At 38.2% G+C, this 22,487-nt stretch overlaps 1 protein-coding gene across 2 annotated transcripts in view; it reads left to right on the top strand.

Moving 5' to 3' along the window:
* The window catches only part of CRHR2 (corticotropin releasing hormone receptor 2), a 242,740-nt gene that overhangs the window by 211,645 nt on the left and 8,608 nt on the right, over nucleotides 1–22,487 (top strand). For both annotated transcript variants that reach the window (XM_075214089.1, XM_075214090.1), the window contains 5 exons: nucleotides 9,520–9,580; nucleotides 10,240–10,312; nucleotides 15,949–16,034; nucleotides 19,968–20,103; nucleotides 20,914–20,955. In XM_075214089.1, coding sequence (XP_075070190.1) covers nucleotides 9,520–9,580; nucleotides 10,240–10,312; nucleotides 15,949–16,034; nucleotides 19,968–20,103; nucleotides 20,914–20,955 — 398 coding nt within the window. The remainder of the gene's footprint in view (nucleotides 1–9,519; nucleotides 9,581–10,239; nucleotides 10,313–15,948; nucleotides 16,035–19,967; nucleotides 20,104–20,913; nucleotides 20,956–22,487) is intronic.

The raw sequence follows: 22,487 nt of genomic DNA, 5'->3' as shown, positions 1-22,487 counted from the left end.
ACTCTAAATACCGAAACCCTGTACATAAAGAAATTTCTAGGTAAACCATTATACAATCGCAAAAGTGACTGCCAGCCAATCGTTTGACATGTTCGCAATTATAAGGGGACATTCCATTTGGGGTCATTTCCTATGTTAAAAGATTGTGCCACCAAGACCGTTACCGTACCTTTGCGGGATCATGTGACTACAACACTGCCTGAGCTGTATAGATGGGCTCCAAATGTATAACATTAACTAACACTTCACGTAATGTCAGAGCAGGCAAAACTCATTATTTCCCAATAGTCATTTCAAGTTTTCCTTCAATAATTTGCACTTGCAAAAATGCTTTTAATAGTATCTAAAATGACAAGAAGCAAAAAACAACTCATCGAACTATAAAAAAAATTACTTGTATAGTATTTATTTGTTCAAATGGTGCCCCCATAAATGCAAATGTAAAAAAATATATTAGGGGAAGAAGTCATTGCAGATGTTTAACATTCTGTCAACCTTGTTATCGACCTCTCTGTAAGATATTGTATTGTGGACTCTTAGCTCTATGGAGCTCTTAATGTTTTGGGTAGTGTGGCCCAATTGATAAGATCTACATTGTCTCTGGGACAACTGAGAGACGATGATAACACAAAGAGATGCAGCCAACATTGTCCCAGTATGAAATGATTTTGTCTTGAGCTATCCATACCTAGGAATGTAACATAGCATATAGAGTTAAATATCTGGGCTAGCCTGAAATATCACTTTGGGATAATTCTAGCCACGCCTGTAAAACATAATTGATGAAAATGGACAAGAATAATTTGGTTAACAGGCTGACAACAGCGGGAGAGAACCCCAAATGTATCAGAGGATAAAATATAATTTGTTGTGAATTCATTTTCAATAGGTCATGTAGATAAAAAGAGTGAAATGTTGGCCACAAACTTTATCCATGCTCGTCCTCCCGGAGGCAAGATCAGCTGGCAAGTGCGGGGAGCCTCAACGTAGCCCCACCCCCTCTTGCAATTTGCGTCATTTTGTGGCCGGTTGAGCTCTCGCCGTTAAGCCCCACCTCCGCCTGGAGTCCGGGAGAAGTGCCTACATTAGGGAAGCCTCCTGGACCTTCCTAGGAGAATAGGCAATAAGATGTATACAGTAGATATCTGCACAGTACAACTTGAGATGCTCATTGACCCCCGTAAAGTGGTTTTGGTTTTGGATCTGGATTAGCTTCGTGTTTTGGTTTTGGCAAAACCGCCCTCCTGTGTTTTGGTTTTGGATTTTTTCAAAAAAATCCTAAAATATGCTAAAATCACATAAATTTGCTTACAATGACGATTTGCCTCGTTTTCAAATCCGAAAAAGCGCGAAAGTACCGAGCTGGTTCGGCTCGGTACTCGGATCTGCTAAGTTCGGGTATGTTCGGTTCTCGGGGGAACCGAGCCTGAGCATCTCTACTTCTAATGTGTGCTTGATGTACCCTACATCTGTTTTATTCTGAGGGCGTGATAAAATTCTAACAATGATGGAGGGGGGCAATCTTGTTTTTGCAAACTCACGGATAATCATTGCATCATTACAGATGCCCCTCAATGAATAACCCCCGATCCTCCCCGGACTTTCCCTTTTGAACAATAATAGCTTGAACAGATAATTTCTTCAAATAAACAGATGAGATTATTTCCATTATCGCAGATTTTAATTTGTTCTTTTTATTTATAGATTTTTTTTCTCCATGGAATCTTAAAATAGATGTTTTAATTTTTGCATTGTGTGTTGTTAACTTTCTGAAAGTCAAATTGAAAACTTCAGTGATCAGATGGGTACCGAGCCCCCATATATATATATATATATATATACTTATAGAACAATATGTTTCACAGCAGTTTTATCACATGAAAATCATTTTCATCTTCCCGAAGTGGACAGGATCCAAAGTAATTTCTTCTCAGCTGATCTCAGCTGGTCACCTTAAGGTCTAAGCGCGTTTCTTAAATGCATTTCTTCCGACATCACCTGTCATATTATGAAATTGTTTTATTGAGTGCTATGAAAGCGTAGAACGTGTAATTATAGATTCAGGAAGTGTGGGATTGGACTCGTTTTTCATGTGCATGCTGTTAAAAAAATTATTTTCGACTACAATTTATTAATGTGACTCTACCCCCTGCTGTCTAATTTTCTAATCTTTCCGGACCTGGCCCCACTCCCCCTATTATGTCCACATACTTCTTGCCATAAGGCCGTGCTCCAAAACTATTGTATTGTGAGAGGAGCGTCACACCTCAATTACAAAGATTGCAAAGATTGCAATTGAGATTGAGAAAAAAGATTGAAAAGAGATTGAAAAGGTCTATGAGGGTTGTGAAAAGAGAAGATAAACAATGGCATCTCTACCGACTTACTAACACCTTCATAAAAACTGAGAGTAATGTTATTCATTCATCCATTAATATTTAAATAAGACAAATTGTGGAAATAAAAAAAATGTAGGATAACAGTTCCTTCAAAATGCGGAGCTGTCAGGTTTCATTTTAAATATACATCAATTCTGTTGTGAAAATTGATTTCATTATATTTTTTTTAGTAGGTTTAATCCCGACACCGGGTGATAGGGCAGTTACATCATTGTCTTTTCAATGTTGAGGGTCAGATTGAATACTATTCATGTATGCAACTAGGGTAGGCCTGGCCAACCTGTGGTTATCAAGATGTTGTGAAACTACAAGTCCCAGCATGCCCTACCAGATATCAGCTGCCTATCTACTGGGCAAACATGTTGGGTCTTGTAGTTTCACAACACCTGCATAGCCATTTCATTTTGCGATATATTCTAAGTCATACTTGACGACTTCTTGAAGTCGGCGTCCAGGAGCTGCCGGGAGGAGGTGGGCGTGCAGGGGAGGGGCTCAGAAAATCTTGTCATTTTGGTCCCGCCCCATGACATAATGACACAAATGCGTAATGTTACAGGGGGACGGGGTACAATGCACAGCATGTTGGATCTAATTCTGCCCACTTCACTAGGATGTGGGCAGACGCGGGAGGCTGCCATACTCTCCCGGGAGTCCGGGAGACCTACCCGGAACCCGGGAGTCTCCCAGACATTCCGGGAGAGTTGTCAAGTATGTTCTAAGTCAACTTTTATCAAAGGAAAGTGTCTCAGACATCTCGACAGTAGGGAGCCAGTGACGGATAAATGTGCCACTTGCCAGCTGGTGAAGGAATACACACGCATACACACTTATACATTCTTATACACACTTATATGCACTTATACACACTTATATACACTTATACACACTTATATACACTTTTACACACTTATATACACTTATACACACTTATACACACTTATACACACTTATATACACTTATACACACTTATACACACTTATATACACTTAATCACACTTATACACACTTATATACACTTATACACACTTATACACACTTATATACACTTAATCACACTTATACACACTTATATACACTTAATCACACTTATACACACTTATATACACTTATACACACTTATTGAGTGTAAAACAGCCCACGTGGGTCAGCAGGTTCAGATGCCTCCATACGTGTAATTGTTCTAACTAAACACATAGTAACACTCTACGTATGGCTCTGTGATTGCTGAGACATTACCACGTTGTGCTGCCAGAGGTTAGCATGGTATTTAATTACAGCTGCTGATTGTTTGAGGCAGAACAGATACAAGCTATTGTTATATTATTATTACTATATTACTATGTATTCTTTATTCACGCCTATCAGTCCTCCTCCTAAGGCTGGGTACACACTACAGGGTATACAGCCAATAATCAGGCCAATCACATGATAAACGAGTGTTCGGTTCAATATCACATTAGTGTGTATGCTCCAACGATGAACGATAAATGTTCCAAAGCTCATCGTATGCTTCATTTTGAAACTGGACTAAAAACCTCGTTCAACGATGGAACAATGTTCCAATTCTGCAGTGTGTACACACTCAGGACCGGCAGTGTCCATAGATCTCTATGGAGTGTGCAGAGTCACCGTCTTTTCAGTTGATGGTTATGACAGATGAAGAGCACAGATCTGACGGTAAATCTTGTAAAACGTTTATAGTGTGTACACAGGAATTGGCTGCGGATCGGGACTTTTTTTTGCAGTCGTTGGTAAAACCGCTAACGATATCACATCGGGAGAAAATTTCTATAGTGTGTACCCAGCCTAACGCCTTTACCTCAGCTATCACCTCCACTCCCCCAGTCGGTACCACCCTATTTGTGTCTAGCCCTGTTTTCCTGAGCCCAGACCTGCTTCATGCTGGTCATTACAATCACTCTCATTCATTGTCCTGTAAATAACTTGATTTACATTACCAAGTTATCTGTGTGCAATATGTTTATTAGTAGATGTCTGGTCTTTGTATAATTATGTTAGTAGTGACATAATAGTCATTTAAAATTAAATACATGGTCCGTTACATGTTCTTATTTCTATATACACCATAGTGACCCCATATTGCCATCATTCCAAAGGGTCAATTTAGAAAGCTGCGGGTTTGAAAAATTGGAAATGTTGCCTCGAGCAACCAATCAGATTCCAGCTGTCATTTTGTAGAATGTACTAAATAAATGATAGCTACAACCTGATTGGTTGCTATAGGCAGCATCTCCACTTTTTATACCCGCCGGAAACTCGCAGCTTGATACATTTACCCCCAAGTGTCTTAAAATCATACTTGTAAATGACCCTATACAGAGAACGCTACACTTACAGTAATTTACATCAGTCTTTACTCTTTCTTGTCACAAGTTATCTGGACGTTCCTAGTTTATGAAATTAAATACCAGTTGTGAATATATATTAAATACAGAATACTAGAATACTATGTTAATAAGGTATATATACAAAAGAATCAAAATATTTATACTACTGTAAATCGCTGTTCTATCTAAGTCATTGCTCTCTCTCTCCACACACACATGATATAGATAGACAAGTCCGCGTTTGTATTTTACATCTGCAGTAACCTTGGCTATATTAATTCATTGAATATTAATTCAAATGTTATGTTAAAAATATGTTTGACACCTGTTAAAGAGTGGTTGATTCTTGGACAACCCTATTTCACATAAGTTTGTGTATGTTTGTTACTCAGGTACGGAATCTACTATCTGCAATGCTTTGTACCGGGCGTATCAAGGGGCGCAGAGTCATTAATACAGAACATTATGATACATTTTGAAACTTAGGTGAAACAAATTGGAAAGGAAACCATGAAATACACAATTGCAAAGTTTTATGAAAACTAATAAATCGTCCGCCGGATATTTTATGCTACATGGCTGAAAAGGGAAAATGAAAATTGATTTGACACTATATATACAGTACATGGTGTTAAAATATTTCATCTGAAAATCGAAAATTCCAAACTGCGGAGCGTCAGCCAAGATCTCCTTCAGCGTCTGCTTTATTGTATAGGAGATAATTACAGAGGAAATTAGATGGGCTCTTTTATAGAGATGGCAAATCCGGTGAAATGATAACTTGGGCACAAAAATATCCAAATGTTCACAATGTTTCAAAGAGGAACTGCTAAGTGTTACTTAATTAAGTGATGTGTTAACAACGTCCATATTTCTCTTTAAAGATAAACTAAGCCCCGAATGAAAAACACTTATTTTTAAACTTAGTATAACAAGAATGTATCCAGACATGTGAACATCATAAAATGGGTAACTCGTGTAATTCTCTGCAAATTGGGAGATATTTCTTTAAACCCATGACAGTGAGAAGCAGGGGGCGTGGCCAGAGCTGCTGTTTGACTGTCATATATTCCGTCAGAGAAGTGTGAGGCTATTGTACAGGATAATGAATTTCAGAGGATCATATTTAATAATTTTATTAAACTTGGCATCCTTGGTGCCCAATTAGTTTCCTCATACTTCCGGTTACATAACAAAGTCCCAACAGAGCTAACAAGAGACATGACCACAATAAGTCAGAATAAAATGAAAATTTGTATATTGGTGACTTTCTCTACATTAGACCTCTTACGTCGGGCTTTTCTAGACTTCTGATTTAGTTTTGATTCCATATCCTGTATATACAACAGCCACAACCCATTGAGTCTATAACAAATATTGATCGGTCTGCGCTCTCCAGGGGATGGGGGGGAAAGGGATTGGAGTGCTGTCACTGCCTCACATGAAGATGAGCCTGTGTTCTTCAAAATAATTTATCCAAAAATACAAGAAGAGGTTGGGCACAAATGGGAAGGGGAGATACACACACACACACACACACTCACACACACACACAGGGAATATAGTGTAATGATATAATCCTACCCCACTTCTCCTTGGGCACTAATAAGTGAAAAAGTGGAAAACTATGATGTCCAGTATATAATAGTCTTTCCCAATGTGGATGATCACACTTCCTTTATAACAATTCCTTATGTCCTCCTTACCGATGGTATGGCATATAAGGGAAAAGGAAGACAAGAGGGAGAAACACACCTAGGGCTAGATTTACTAAGCTGCGGGTTTGAAAAAGTGGGGATGTTGCCTGTAGCAACCAATCAGATTCTAGCTTTCATTTATTTAGTACCTTCTACAAAATGACAGCTAGAATCTGATTGGTTGCTATAGGCAACATCCCCATTTTTTTCAAACCCGCAGTTTAGTAAATCTAGCCCCTAGTGTAGTAGCAGGAGAGGTGCCTACCCCTGGAATCTAGTCCTCGGTCACCATCTTTAGATATGATTGGGAATTAATTTTAATCAGCTGTTAGTTTTTACCCGCCACAACATTGGGTCATGTCAGTGCCGTGGTAGACAGGGAGACTCGCTAGTACAATAGTATACTGAACCAATAACTATCAGCCTGCCTATGAGGATTTACCTTATCAATGGTCCCTATCTGCAGTATAATTAAATGATTAAGTCATATATTGATATTTAAAATTGAGGACCACATTTATGAGGGGGGAATTCCCGATTAATACAATAGGACTAATAACCCTTTGACTTCTTACTAGCAGATTACATATGATTTTATAGGGATAATATTTGTCCTAGTGATGCTAATTACATATTAATCACATATAATTAATATCATATAAATTAATTACATATAAATTAATTACATATAAATTAATATCCAAGACTATTAATAAAGATTAATATCCAAGACTTTGCCCGCGCTGCCCCCCTCCACTGGAACAAGCTCCCTCCCTCCATCAGAACTTCCCCTAATCTGTCCAGTTTCAAACGGGCTCTAAAAACCCACCTTTTTCTTAAAGCCTTCCAGTCTCCCACTTAACTCCCTACCAGATCTTCTGCCTCTTCCCCTTCACTCCCCTTCCCTTATCCTCCTTCTCTCCCTCCCTCGTCTCTCTGTCTGTCTACCCCACCCCTAGATTGTACGCTCCTTTGAGCAGGGTCATCTCTCCTCCTGTCTTCACCACTTTTAACTCTGCTCTCCAGCTACCTTGCCCTCCTCCTACCCGTTCCCTCTTGCTCCCTCCTCTCCTCTCTGGGGGTTTCCCTGCCCTCCGTGCCCTCTTGGGCTCCGCCGTATGCGGGACCTTCCCCTCTCCCCTCCCCCGCCCCCGCCCCTCTAGCTGTGCTTTGAGATCTCGGAGTTACTGTGCATTTTGTTTACTGTATCGTGCTGTCTCACTTTTGCATTGTACTTTGTTTGTCCCTGTACGGCGCTACGGATACCTAGTAGCGCCCTATAAATAAAAATTTATAATAATAATAATAATAATAATAATATTAACAGCTCTATACAATTTACTGTGGGATCTAATCCATCTAATCTATCCTGTTGAGGTGACACTTTATTAAAATAATAGAGGAATCTAGTTTGTAGCAGAAAAGGTCTGGAGCTTTTAACTATTTATTATATTGGATATATGATAAGATTTATCTAACCAAAGTTAAATTATCCACAAGTAGCTTCGCGGCTAGACAATAAATTATTGTCTATTTTAACAGAATTTTGATCTATCTCAGTGTATGTTTCAATTACAATTTTTAATACTTCGCTGCTAGATAATTGTTCTTACCAATGAATTAATAAAGATTTATTCTAAAGATTTTCTAAATATATGAATATAATTTAAGTATGTATGTCTATATTCATTATGAGTGCCCCACATGGTCATTCTCTCTTTTTTCTTCTTTAATTTTGGACTACAAACTAATTGTAATGCCACCAATATTGCATTTCTTAAAGAAAATGCTGACCTTGGCTTTCCTTGTGATTCCTTCTCGGAGAGTACCTGTGCCTGTTAACCCCTCACGTACCAGTCCTTGCTTGTTTTGACCACTATCCCGCATCCTGATTTTGTACTGCACCACTGCCTGTGTACCAGACCCTGGCCTTTTATTGGACTTCCCTTCCGCTTACTGATTTTGTACCTCACTACCGCCAGTGTACCAGTCCTCAGCTAGTTGAGCTGCTTTTGGATTTCCCTTTCTCTCTGCTGTGTTATGCTTAGTGGCTGATCAGAGGGCTGCGACTTGCATGTTCCTGGCCGGAAAAGTCCACCCTGCCTCGCGGCACTTCTTGGTGAGCGCTAAACCAGGCTCACACATGTATATATCACCCCAGGGCTCTCTTCCTGAGACAATCGTTACAACAGGGATGTTCTGTCGACTGTTCATGAGTCACTAGGATGCTCTCTTTATAGTATATCCGTTGCAAGGATGCTTTCTATATTGTATAGAGTTTACTAGAATAGTCTATGCATTGAATACTAGTCATATAAGCCAGATAAGTGTTGTATTTGATTATAGTTATTTGACGTAACAACTTTTCATATATTTTATTGGCTATATAAAACCATGCCCACACTAGACGTTCCATGCCGGCACATTTTTCCTCACGCCCATTTTTCCATTGCGACGTGATGGTAGAAAGTTCATTGTCCTTAATACATTTTACCGAAAAACACAAAAACGGTGGATTAAAACTTAAAAACTCATCAAGTTTTTCTGACCGTTTGAATTTTAGGATATGCATTTTTTTCTCTTTGTTACGCTCTTACTCATGTTTTGCTCCCTAGGCCAAAAGTCAGTGAGCCCCTGACATATACTAAGTAATTTCTGAGAAAGTTTTTAGGCAAATGGAACAGTTTCATCAGTCACAGCAAATGCAAAATATATAGGTACACTAAAAGTAAAAGCGCCCCTACAATGAAGACACAGGGGCAGGCAGAATTTTGTGGTTCCTGCTTATACACGTCCTGGATCTCAGTCAACTTCTATTAAGTTTTAGCATGTGATTCAGATCATAAATCAGCATAATTGTCTTTAAAGTGCTGGATAATTGCATCCAATTAGCTGCTCTGAGCAGAGCAGGAAAGAAACCAGTGTGTGCATCAGACCGTGGTTCAAAAATAAATTGTAAATTAATATTAACTTGCTAAACCGGAAGGCTGTCTAAATATCAAAGTGAAATAATGTGTAAGCATCTGCATATATATTACACATTAACGTTTCTTCATGTGCTTGTGTATTTGTAGGTATTCCGTGTCCAATAATTATTGCTTGGGCTATCGGAAAGCTGTGCAATGAAAATGAACAGTAAGTGTTTTAAACAAACAAATTGTTCAGTATTTGCATTATTAACGAGCGTCTACGTGTATCACCCAAAGGTGCCTTACTTTTCCCAACTAATTATTCACATCAAACAGAGCAGATCTGATTAAAGTAGGACACATATAGCAATAATGTAGACATTAATAGCAAATTGGCCAATATAGCTGCACATATGATCCTATGACGAGTGCAATAACAACTCCCCATCTGTGTGCACAGGCCCAAATGTTATTTGTTGGTTTGACCTGAACTCCAAATTTGTCTATATGTGGTCCTGCAGCATTGACCAGCATAAAGGCTAGAGAACAGTATTTTGACCCAAAATTGCCCAGGTCAAAAAATTGCACACTACCTTTATTGGTAGAAATCACAAATTACAAGTTGTGTAGCCAGGCCCATAGATAACAAGCTGCCACAAAAATATAGAAGGTCCGACAAATATGTATCGATATTGTTCTGCTCCGCAAGCACCATATCACAGAGCACCTTTCCCAGTGTAATCCTGTTTTTAGTATTAGACTATATCAGTATGTACTTTCATAAAAGTGTAGGGACAGCAAATTTAGAGATAAGATAGGAATATAGATAGCCGATTGTAGAAAACAATAAACAATGTCATTTATATATTGCATCATTATTAACAGGTGCTGGATTGGAAAAGAACCAGGAAAATATATTGATTATATTTATCAAGGACCGGTCATCCTTGTACTCCTTGTAAGTATCATTTTCACATCTTAGTCCTCTGACATTGAACCTTTGCCTCTGCAAAAACACAGTTAGTATTATGGACCTGCAAATGGGTTTTGGATTGACACATCATTAATGCAACCAAATAGCAAATTAATAATAAATGGTATTTGGGGCAAATGGTGGAAATTGGGAAAATGGCAAATGTTCATCTGCAAAAAACACAGGTCTTTTTGTTTTTAAGGAGCTTTGACAACAAGCGACAGAACACATTTATATATTCATTTTTTTCAACTGTTGGTTTTGCAAGATGTTCTCAGTTTCAAAGTATTTATTGCATAAATAAATATATATACTGTATATGCAATGTATATGTATTTGCCTGCGCTATCTAGAAGCCCAATTATATATCGGGAAAACAAAAACATAAAGTATTAAAAATATAAATTCTGCAGCTGCAGGAACATCTCACAGTCGGACATTTTTGAGACAATGGAAGATTACAAATATTATCATTGGGGGTTATATTGAACATCGTAGTTTCTCCTATAGTTAGATAAACATTTTACTAAATATGGTTGTGATTTATATTTATTTGGAACTGTATATAAAACTCTTGTTAAGATTAGTGTCACCAAATGATAATTTGTATAACTGACATACAATACCATACAGGTAGTTATTTGATAATTGTATACTGTACATTGCAACATTGTATGCAGTGAACATGCAGCCGTGTTTTTGTACGAGTGGTTGTATACTGTATACTGAAAATGTATTTTATCATTATCCTTTGAGAGTAAAATCAATAAAGTTTCAACTTTGCAGCTGGTGCTTTATGACGTTGTTCATCTCTTGATGTGTTGCTGAGAATGTTTGAAACTTCCTAGTGAAAGATTTGTTTTAGAAATGAGTTATAGAAAAGCTCCCTGATCTCTTCAATGTAGAGTCAGATACATTCAGGAATTCTGGTGCAGGCTCATAGTGCCGGGACGTGGGGCTAAATGTGTCATATGCTGGATACAGAACATTTATGGGTAAAATAAATGTCCCACTTTGCAATTCCTGCTTCATTTCCTGTTATAGTATGAATCTTATTGGTGCCATTGGGAGCAACATTTTTATTTTTGCATTTGTTACCTGTGCAAGTCTTTTATTAAACAGGATCAGCAGTAATAACATCAAAACCAGTTCTAAAACAGAAAAACAAACATATGCATTATAATAATGAGAACCCAATGTATAACAAGCACAGACGTAACAACAGTCAGAACCAGAAATCAGACAGGTGCAGGGTTAACAGTCAGAATCTGAATTAAGAAATGGTGCAGGAATAATAGTCAGAACCTGAAATCAGACAGGTGCAGGTATAACAGTCAGAAATAGAAATAAGACAGGTGCAGGAATAACAGTCAGAACCAGAAATCAGACAGGTGCAGGTATAACAGTCAGATATAGAAATAAGACAGGTGCAGGAATAACAGTCAGAACCAGAAATCAGACAGGTGCAGGAATAACAGTCAGAACCAGAAATAAGACAGGAGCAGGAATAATAGTCAGAACCAGAAATCAGACAGGTGCAGGAATAACAGTCAGAACCAGAAATAAGACAGGTGCAGGAATAAGTCAGAACCAGAAATCAGACAGGTACAGGAATAACAGTCAGAACCAGAAATAAGACAGGAGCAGGAATAACAGTCAGAACCAGAAATAAGACAGGAGCAGGAATAATAGTCAGAACCAGAAATCAGACAGGTGCAGGAATAACAGTCAGAACCTGAAATCAGACAGGTGCAGGTATAACAGTCAGAACCAGAAATCAGACAGGTGCAGGAATAACAGTCAGAACCAGAAATAAGACAGGAGCAGGAATAATAGTCAGAACCAGAAATCAGACAGGTGCAGGAATAACAGTCAGAACCAGAAATAAGACAGGTGCAGGAATAAGTCAGAACCAGAAATCAGACAGATGCAGGAATAACAGTCAGAACCAGAAATAAGACAGGAGCAGGAATAACAGTCAGAACCAGAAATAAGACAGGAGCAGGAATAGCAACCAGGAACACAACAGGTATACGAATAACAACAGTCACAATCAATAATATTATGGAGAAAAGAAGCATATTTCTGCCATTTTCAGCTACAGCACATGAAAGACAGTTATTGTAAATATTTAACAGACACACATATCACTCTTTGTTACTCACTTATTTTATATCTGCACCAGTTCTGCCCAGCACAGATTTTCCTAAATGTTCCCCAACATATTTTAAGTGGGGCAAATCATAAGATTTTGTTGTTAAAAGTGTAACATGTCTACTATAACTGGCGGGAATAGCAGTGCTTAAAACTGGGAATAAGATACGTGCAAGACTTACAACAGTCAGAACCGGAGATAAAACTGTTACAGTGATAATTACAGTCAGAACTAGGAATAACAGTCACAACAATAACAATGTTCAAAACCCAGAACACGAAAGGCAAAGCAATTATTTAGGGCTGGGACCAAAAAGGCTTTAATAGAATTTGAGTGTCAAAATCTGGTTATATTTATATATGGGAATTTAGCTCAAGAACAGAGATCACTGATCATCCGCTGAACTATTTCCGCTCAGCACGTCTTCCCTTGAAGCTGTCTATTTCTCCTGTAAAGATTCTGAGAAGCGATACAAAACTTCTCATCTGGGCATTCAGGTCTTTGCTCTGTTTATTGCACAGAAACCAGTGACCTTGTGTCTTTTACATAAGATTAATAAATCCCCAAAGATGAAATTTATTTCCGTAAATAGGAGAATGTTTTTTGCAGTCAGTTTTATTGATGGAGCTTATTTTTTCAGCATTAAATTAAATGGCATGCCATGAACGTCCTTGGGGATGAACCACTTTACAGCTACATAACCCAGCCTACAGGACTCTTATTATCAGACAATTCTGGAAAATATATTCTCTGGATTTTATTTTCTGGGCACTGCTGTCCTGGTGAATAGAAGGGGATGAAATAGTAAGATTATAAATCAGAAACGTATTTATTTTATCAGTTTTCTAGGACTTCTAGGAGATAATTTACTAGGAGCTGAGGAAATGACTTGCAATTATTTCTGTTTGTTTTTATTTTTTTTATTTGACAAGTTCAGCAAAACTATACAAAACACTTTTCTGATGTAGAAAGAATCATTTATATCAGTGTTGGCTAACCTGTGACACTCCAGGTGTTGTGAAACTACAAGTCCCAGCATGCTTTGCCAACATATAGCAGCTTATTACTGGAAGGGTATGCTGGGACTTGTAGATTGACAACACCTGGAGTGTCACAGGTTAGCCAACACTGATTTATATACTTGGAAAATTGTATTCTTGCAATACATATCACTTTCCAACACCATGGAACTATTTTTGAGCTATTGTGCTCCTTTGCACATGCTAAATGCAGACCTAACTGTGGAATTATATTATGTCCGCCTGCAAAAAGCAGATTTTGGGATAGATTTACTAAACGGCAGATTTGAAAAAGTGGAGATGTTACTTATAGCAACCAATCAGATTCTAGCTGTCATTTTGTAGAAAGTACTAAATAAATGAAAGCTAGAATCCGATTGGTTGCTATAGGCAACATCCCCACTTTTTCAAACCCGCAGTTTAGGTAACATACCCCTTTGTGTTGTCACTACCCTCTCCTTGTAGCCTACGCTACAGGAATCTGTGGAAAAAAAAACAGTCGTCGGTCTACTTTCAGTGTGATGGTGTTTTCTCCAGTTTGGCACAATTTATATGCTAGAGGGCATTTATAGGTGTACATCTATCAATGTACTAAAGACATTAATGTGGCTATTCACTATGACGTAGCAATAACAAAGATTTTTCTATCACCGCTATAATTAAAAAAATCTATTATGACTGAAATTTTCTTGGCAAATATCACCGGTGGTACTGGCAGGCAGCTGTAAGATCTGGAAAAAAAATGTAAATGTTGTTTAAAAAAACAATTTAAAAAAGATCGTTTTGCTGCCAATCTTGTTTTAAAAAATGTTTTATTTAGATAAATAAAGCTATTTTTGTATTTTCTCCGCATTGGCCATCCTTTGGCGATAGTGATAAGAAGATTGTGGCGTTATTTGTTCCACCGCCGTTCTCCTTAATTAGGTTTCATGAGAGTGGTTCCACCGGGAGAATCTCTATCTCCAGCTAAAACACAACTTTTCACTGGAGATACGGCTTTTCTCCATATAATAACTGAACCCATAAACCTACACACGTGACACATGAAATTAAGCAATTCCCAATCTCCTCTTACTCTTTGAACTCAATAAGACATCATTAGACTCAAACGAGAGTCTAATTACTATGTTAGAAAAATGAAAACGTAATTAACTCCGTGGTCCAAGAGAGATTGCAGATAGAGATTGGCAAATTGATTCAGAGATTCCCGTCTGTGAATTAAGTAACTGGTAAATAATTAAAAAACCTCCAGATTCACGAGGACAATCACAGCACATGGTACTTAAATGAGCCAATCAGCAAGCACTGATATCAGAGGTATCTCTGCAAAGGTATCTGATTGGCTCCTTAGGTACCTCTATAGAAGCAAGCAGGCAATTCATTGCGATTTCAACCAGTTCGTTTTCAGCATTTGTCATTATGGCTATTAGCTAGATGTAGAACTACGTAGGTAATTCTTTGTGCTCAACCAAGGTATTTGGTAAAATGCTACAAAAGGACACCGATTTGTTTACCGCATCTGAAAGGGAGTCGATGATTGTGTGTTGTCAAAGCACAGAAACTATTCAGTCATTAGTACAGCTCGAATAGGCAATATGTCACGGAAAAAATGTGTCCGTGTGTTGACAACAACCTCATATCCGTGGTAACGAGCGTAATAATGACATTCAGCAAACCGTCCCCAAAAACTGTTAATAGAAATTCTATTACATCTGCTACAGTACTCACACCCAATTATGAGCCTCTCACATATTGGCGTAAGAATTTTGAGCAGTGGCCAAAGTTATCGAAATTTGACAATGAAACTCTATCCGTGTTCTAATGTATTGTATTAATATGTTTACGTTGCTGCCAGTGTGAATGTAACTGAAGAACACAGTCATTTTTCACCCCCAAATTGTTGGAAATGCTGTCATTTATAGAAAGGAATCAACAATGAATAATCCTTAATTTCATTTCCTTGCACAAGATTTGCAAAAGTAATAAGTGCGCAAAGTAGATGCAAAAACTTTATTGTACCATGGTAGGTGGAACATTAAGAAACTAGTTTCCATAAGATGTTAAATTGCAAGTAAAATTTTGAACATTTTAGTAGAACCATCTTGAGATGATTATTTGGTCATTTGCAAAGTGCAACTTGCGAGATTATTAAAATAAGATAAAGGGATAGAGAATGAGAACTTCTAGGCCCATTAAAGTTAGCAGGGGATCTTCTGCTGGGATCCAAGCCAAAGGCTGGCTACACTCTACACTCTACACTCTATCGCTCAACACTCTACACTCTATCGCTCAGCACTCTACGCTCTATTCCTCAATGTTCTATCGCTCAACACTACTACGTTTCTCTGACCTTATGGTTTCAACTATGAATGCAGTTGTGACATTATTGTGCACGGTAATGTGTATTACACTTCATCTAAAACATATTTCCCTCTTTTGTTTTTTAGATAAATTTTGTTTTTTTATTCAACATTGTCAGAATATTAATGACAAAGTTGAGAGCTTCAACCACCTCAGAAACAATACAGTATAGGTAAGTGTCTTGGGGGGAGACTGTGAAATGGAATTTGATGTTACACTGTCTGTTAGTGTGAGAGCGACTTGAGCCTAAATACACGAGAATAATAAAAACAATTGGGGCACTTAGTCTTTAAATTCTGGCTTAACCATAACTTTTTGTAGTCAAATTAAGAAACACTGTAACTCATTTTGTCTCTCAGATTTAATTAAGTGAAACAAAAACAGTTTACCCTAAAATATAGTGGGAGTGGAGTGAAGGCTTTGCCAGAGGTTGGGACGCTGGAGGAGCAGTTGGATATGTAGGAAGTGAACCAAGAAAAACTGTACCATGAAGGCCAGTGGAGTGAAGGGTGTGTAGGAGAAGAGGGTGATCAACAGTGTCGATATCAGCAAATAGGTCTAGGAGTATAGAGAAGTGACCATTAGACTTTGTAGATCACTGATCACTTTTGTGAGTACAGTCTCAGTGGAATGATGAGGATGAAAGCCTGATTGCAGGACTCGAAAATGTTAGAGAAGAAACAACAAGGTAAGTGGTTGTATAAAAGTCATTAAGTAGTTTGGGGGCAAAGAGAAGGAGAGAAATATGGTGAAAGTTGGAGTTTGGGTCAAGAAATTGTTTATTTAGGATTGTTGAGATGAGATTGTGTTTATAGAAGGATGGGAATATGTTAGTGGAAAGAGACAAGTTGAAGAGATAAGGTAGATGTGGACATGTAGCGGGGAGAGGTCCAGAGAAGTTGATAAGGGGGATTATGAGGTCATTTGAGGCTGAGGAAAGGAGGCTGTGGTTGGAGCACGGGGGGGGGGGGGGGGGACTAATTTGGAGGAACTAGAGATGGAGCAGAAGCAGGATCAGACCAGGTGAAGGCAGTGTCTATAATAATGGGCGGGAGGTGAAGTCCACTGCGAGAGACCAAAGGAGGAAGTAAGCAAAATAAGTTTTGTGGCAGTAGAGAAAGTGGAGTTGTCAATGGAAATGATAGAATCACCTATTATGAGAGTGTTTAGGTCAATGGACAGGAAATAAGTGAGTCATATAATTGTTTTCATTTATCTATCATTAAGGGTAAGTGCTTCCTGAAACGCATTATCACTCACATGTTTTAAAGATGTTATTTGGAATGCTGGGCTTCTTGTTCTTAGGCTGAAAATAAACTATGCAAAAAAAGGTGCTCTGTGTGTTGTTTAAAGTGCAGTCACATGACCTTCCATGACCTGACCACCTTCATCAGGCTCCAGAACTTTATAAGTGTGAGATAAGGAATCCAAGATTTCATTACATTTGAATGTCTTTTTCATAGTTACTAGGAAATGTCATAATGCAATTAATGGAGCTTACAGACGATTGTTATATCAAAATGAATGTGTGTTATACTCAGCTATTTTACTCCAATGAAAACAGTGTGTGCTGTGTGCCTGCTCAGCGTTAGAGACATCCCGCATATTGCTCTGCATTCACCGCTACCCACATCGCAGCTCTGCTACGTGGATGAGAAGGGAGGAGCCTCCTTATTCTTATAGAAATTATTTTTTTGCAACACAAACTGCTTAAACCAGGTTCAGTTCACATTTAACTCTGCAGGATGGAAGGGGTGTATTTTTGGTATTAATTTTGTCTTTTGCAAAAGGTTAAGGTTCAGCATCAGCCTTTTTTCCTCTTTTTTTGTTTTCCTGCTACAATTTAACCAAACACAGTGTAGAGCAGGGATGGACGCAGACGGCCCTCCCAGCCTCCACCTCCGGCCCCCAGCTCGTTCCTACCTTATAGTCAGATTTGTTTGTTATAGCTTGAAACACTCGTGTAACATGTCTGGTGGTATGTTATTGCAGATAGGTGCCTCTTTCTTTGATTACATCATCATCATCATCATTTATTTATATAGCGCCAACATATTTTGTAGCGCTTTACAATTGGGGACAAACACAGTAAACTAATAAACAAACTGGGTAAAACAGACAAAGAGGTGAGAAGGCCCTGCTCGCAAGCTTACAATCTATGGGACAATGGGAGTTTGATACATGAGGTTAAGTCTACATGCTGCATTTCGGCCCAGCCAGACTGCAAAGGTAAAAGTGACTCATAAGCTAAATGATCCTGTCACACAACAATGTTGGTCAGGGGGTAGTTGTCTTGTGTGAAATTGTGTAACGGATGGTAATAAGGTAATGTAATGAGGTTAAGAGGGTGGTTGAGGAATATTATAAGCTTGTCTGAAGAGGTGGGTTTTCAGAGAACGCTTGAAAGTTTGTAGACCAGATGGGAGTCTTATTGTGCGAGGGAGAGAACTCCAATGAGTGGGTGCAGCCCAAAAAAAGTCCTGTACCCGGGAATGGGAGGATGTAATGATGGTGGGTGAGAGATGCAGATCTTGTGCAGAACGGAGTTGCCGAGTTGGGAGATATTTTGAGACAAGAGGAGATGTATGTTGGTACAGCTTTGCTGATGGCCTTGTAGGTTAGTAAGAGTATTTTATGTTGGATTCGGTAGAAAACAGGCAACCAGTGTAGAGACATACAGAGTGATTCAGAATAACGATTTGCAAGGAAAATCAATCCTGTCGCTGAGTGCAAAATAGATTGTAGGGGTTTGAGTCTGTTCTGGGGAAGACCAGTAAGGAGGGAATTGCAATAATCAATACGGGAGATGATGAGTGCATGAATTAAGGTTTTTGCAGTGTCTTGTGTGAGATATGTGCGAATTCCAGAAATGTTTTTTAGATGTATGTAACATGTTTTAGAAATAGAGTCAATGTATTGTTTTAACTTATTATTGAGATTATTAGTAATATGTGGCCCTTTTGAAGGTTAGAGGGCCGAACCCCCCCCCCCCCCCCCCTAAGTGTTTCAGGTTGCTGATCAATGGTGTAGAATTATGTAAACAAGAAACACTCATTGAACACCAACATTTATGGTAAGCGGTTGGTAATAATATTACAGTTTCAGGGAAATCACAGTGTTTCCTTTCATGCACTGAACTTTATTAGGATGACATTGAAGCTTAGACCTTGTGTTTTTGTTTTATCTTGTTAATTATTGGTTGCAGATTGAATTTGCGTTTTTATGTATCAGTGTTAAAGTTATTGACTGCAGGATGGGTTTTCTCAATGCATAAACATTTCGTGACTATAGATAATGTCTCTAATCATGACCGCTAAGACTGCTGTGACCTTCAGATATAAAGCCATTTAAAGTGGTGCTGTTATCGAGATATTATACAGATTGGCATTTATTGATGAATATTGGTTTGACCCACACAATAGCTGTTTCCGTTGTGTGTCGTTGACAGGTACACTCTAACTGCTGTTCTCCACTCAGGAAGTGATAAAGTTTTTGATTTCATGTGTCCAGAAAAATCAGAATAATTCCTACTTATTACTTTAAGTATAGCACCACTGAATGATTTTGCCTAGTTAAAATCAGCACGCTGGGTACTATAACTTTCTGGAATAACACATCATACTTTAAAAAAAAAATGCACCTGAAATCTCTTGTTGAAAACCCAGAAAACACTCTGTTAATGCTTTAGGACAAATAGGTTGTGAATAACTGTTCATCCTTAGCAACATCTGTAACTTGACAGCAATCAGTGCAGTCCACAGAATGTTACCATGGTTACATGTGTTGCTGAACACCTCATCCAGGCGCATTCTGTCGTGTGCTTTGTACTAACAGCACACACCAAATTCCCTGTTTTCTTTTCATAAAATCAAGCAAGAAATAACTAATATTTTATTTACGTTTCCTTAAGAGAAGGAATATATATGATAGACATAGGGTTAAATTGCACAGATAATAGTTTAAAAGTAAGGAGGGCACTTACTGATTCTCAGTTGGCCGTAGACCATACTCACAGATGGGCATCCCCGGCCCCTCAAATAACATTTTATTAATCAATGTACAATGTTAATCTACCCAAACCTATAGCCATCTTCTTACCTTGCAGGAAAGCGGTGAAAGCCACATTGGTCCTACTCCCTCTCTTGGGAATAACCTACATGCTGTTCTTCGTCAATCCCGGGGAAGATGATGTCTCTCAGATAGTTTTTATTTATTTCAATTCATTTCTTCAGTCTTTTCAGGTAAGTTAATCCAAAGTTGAGTCTGGTACTTTTATCAATTCACCAGCGCGGACCATAATCAATGTGCCGATGTCAAGGTAAGTCTGGAGTTTGTGAAAAATGAAGATTTTATGGTGGGAAACTAAAGCAACGATTGAAAAATGGCTACATACACTAATAAACATAAAAGTGTAAATGCAAAGTCCAATAGAATTGTCTGACGTCAGTCTAATAGCTTCTAATGACTACAAAGAAAAACTCCCTGATCTGTGGTTACAAGTCGGCAGATTGTATATTGATAAAACTGGGATAGCATATTAATCAGTTTGACTTAATAGTTTTGAAATACAGGGACTTTCGTGCTCAGTGTCTCCTCTTATTTGTACTATGAGTAACTCAATTTGGCAAAGATTGAGATTCTCCGAGGTTCAATGAATCAGATGTGATGAAACAGTCCAGAAGGTCACACTGAAAAAGAATTTTCCTTAAAACATTTTTAAAAACAACAAATCCAATAAAAAGCAAATGTTAAACAACTTATTCCTTAGAACCAGTAATAAAATATTTGTGACTAATATGAAAATATTTTTCTGTGAAGGACACGGCGGGATGCTCGCTTATGGTATAGTTATGGTGGCCAACTTTAACAGATATATAACAGTAAATACAAATATTTTGAAGTATAACTATACTACAAAGTAGCTGTATATTGTCTATACTTTAAGGCATTTGTTTGTACTACAAGGTAGCTGTTTATACGTATTTACTTGTGTGTTAAGATAGCGTGTCTAAAATCAATAAACTAATATGTTTGTTTTATGTTTCTTGCAGGGGTTCTTTGTATCAGTATTTTACTGTTTTTTGAATGGGGAGGTAAGTGCATTGTCATTCATCATCATCATCATTTATTTATATATGGCCAACATATTCTGTAGCGCTTTACAATTGGGGATAAACAAACTGGGTATAACAGACAAAGAGGTGAGAAGGCCCTGCTCGCAAGCTTACAATCTATGGGACAATGGGAGTTTGATACATGAGGTTAAGTCTACATTTTGCATTTCGGCCCAGCCAGACTGCAAAGGTAAAAGTGACTCATAAGCTAAATGGTCCTGTCACACAACAATGTTGGTCATGGGGTAGTTGTCTTGTGTGAAATTGTGTAATGGGTGGTAATAGGGTAATGTAGTGAGGTTAAGAGGGTGGTTGAGGAATATTATAAGCTTGTCTGAAGAGGTTGGTTTTCAGAGAACGCTTGAAAGTTTGTAGACCAGAGGAGAGTCTTATTGTGCGAGGGAGAGAATTCCATAGAGTCGGTGTAGCCCGAAAAAAGTCCTGTAACCGGGAATGGGAGGATGTAATGAGGGTGGATGAGAGACGCAGATCTTGTGCAGAACGGAGTTGCTGAGTTGGGAGATATTTTGAGACAAGAGAGGAGATGTATGTTGGTGCAGCTTTGTTGATGGCCTTGTAGGTTAGTAAAAGTATTTTATATTGGAGGGATTCGGTAGAAAACAGGCAACCAGTGTAGAGACATACAGAGTGATTCAGCAGAGGAATAACGATTTGCAAGGAAAATCAATCTTGCCGCAGTGTGCAAAATAAATTGTAGAGGTTTGAGTCTGTTTTGGTGACAATGGTGTACTCTGTAAGACTTGCAAAACTTTGTCCAGCTTATATGGTTAAGTGCATGGCTCAGCTTTTCAAAACTGATAAGATAAAATAAAAATAGAATGTGTACTTAGTTTTCATACTCCCTTCTCTAAATCTGCCAGTCTCTGATGGTTCAGTCCCTCATCTCACTCTATTCTCTCCGCAAAGGCTGTTTGAAACAAGTTGTCGATGCCCCTCCCCCTATGAACGTTTTTTACAAATGCAGTGACCAGAGAATAAAAGATACGTAAGGATTATGGTGGGAGAGGGGTTTTATCTAAAAAAAAAAAAACACTTTACCCAAAAAACGATTTTTTAAAAATTTTTGGCCAGAGTGACCCTTTAAAAATCCCAACTCAGAAAGTCCCAGTCTTATTTCCTGAAGCCCAAACCACTAACAATCATGTAATATGTGATACATTCTGCATAGTAATGAATAGTACAAAGTATCCTGTGTGAATTTGGTCTTCATTCCTACCGCACTACATAGGGGGCAAAAAAAATAAGACCTAAGAGTATGTTACATTTGAAATTATCCACAGGACTTAATGAGATCACTGTTTCCTAGATGAGCTTCCCTCACTGTGGTCCAGATTCATTAACAAATGCAAAATGAATGTAAAATGCATTTATTTAAAATTGCATGTATATCGGGTATATGCGTATTCAACAAGGAGCAGATCTGAAGAAATGTCTGGTGATGAATACGGGTCTAGATCCGCTCTGCTCTAACAAAAAATACACTGCAGGAT

Source organism: Mixophyes fleayi, chromosome 5 (genome assembly GCF_038048845.1).
Source record: "Mixophyes fleayi isolate aMixFle1 chromosome 5, aMixFle1.hap1, whole genome shotgun sequence".
Taxonomy (NCBI): domain Eukaryota; kingdom Metazoa; phylum Chordata; class Amphibia; order Anura; family Limnodynastidae; genus Mixophyes; species Mixophyes fleayi.
The sequence above is the reverse complement of the archived record's forward strand: the minus strand, read 5'-3'. Positions and strand labels throughout refer to the sequence as shown.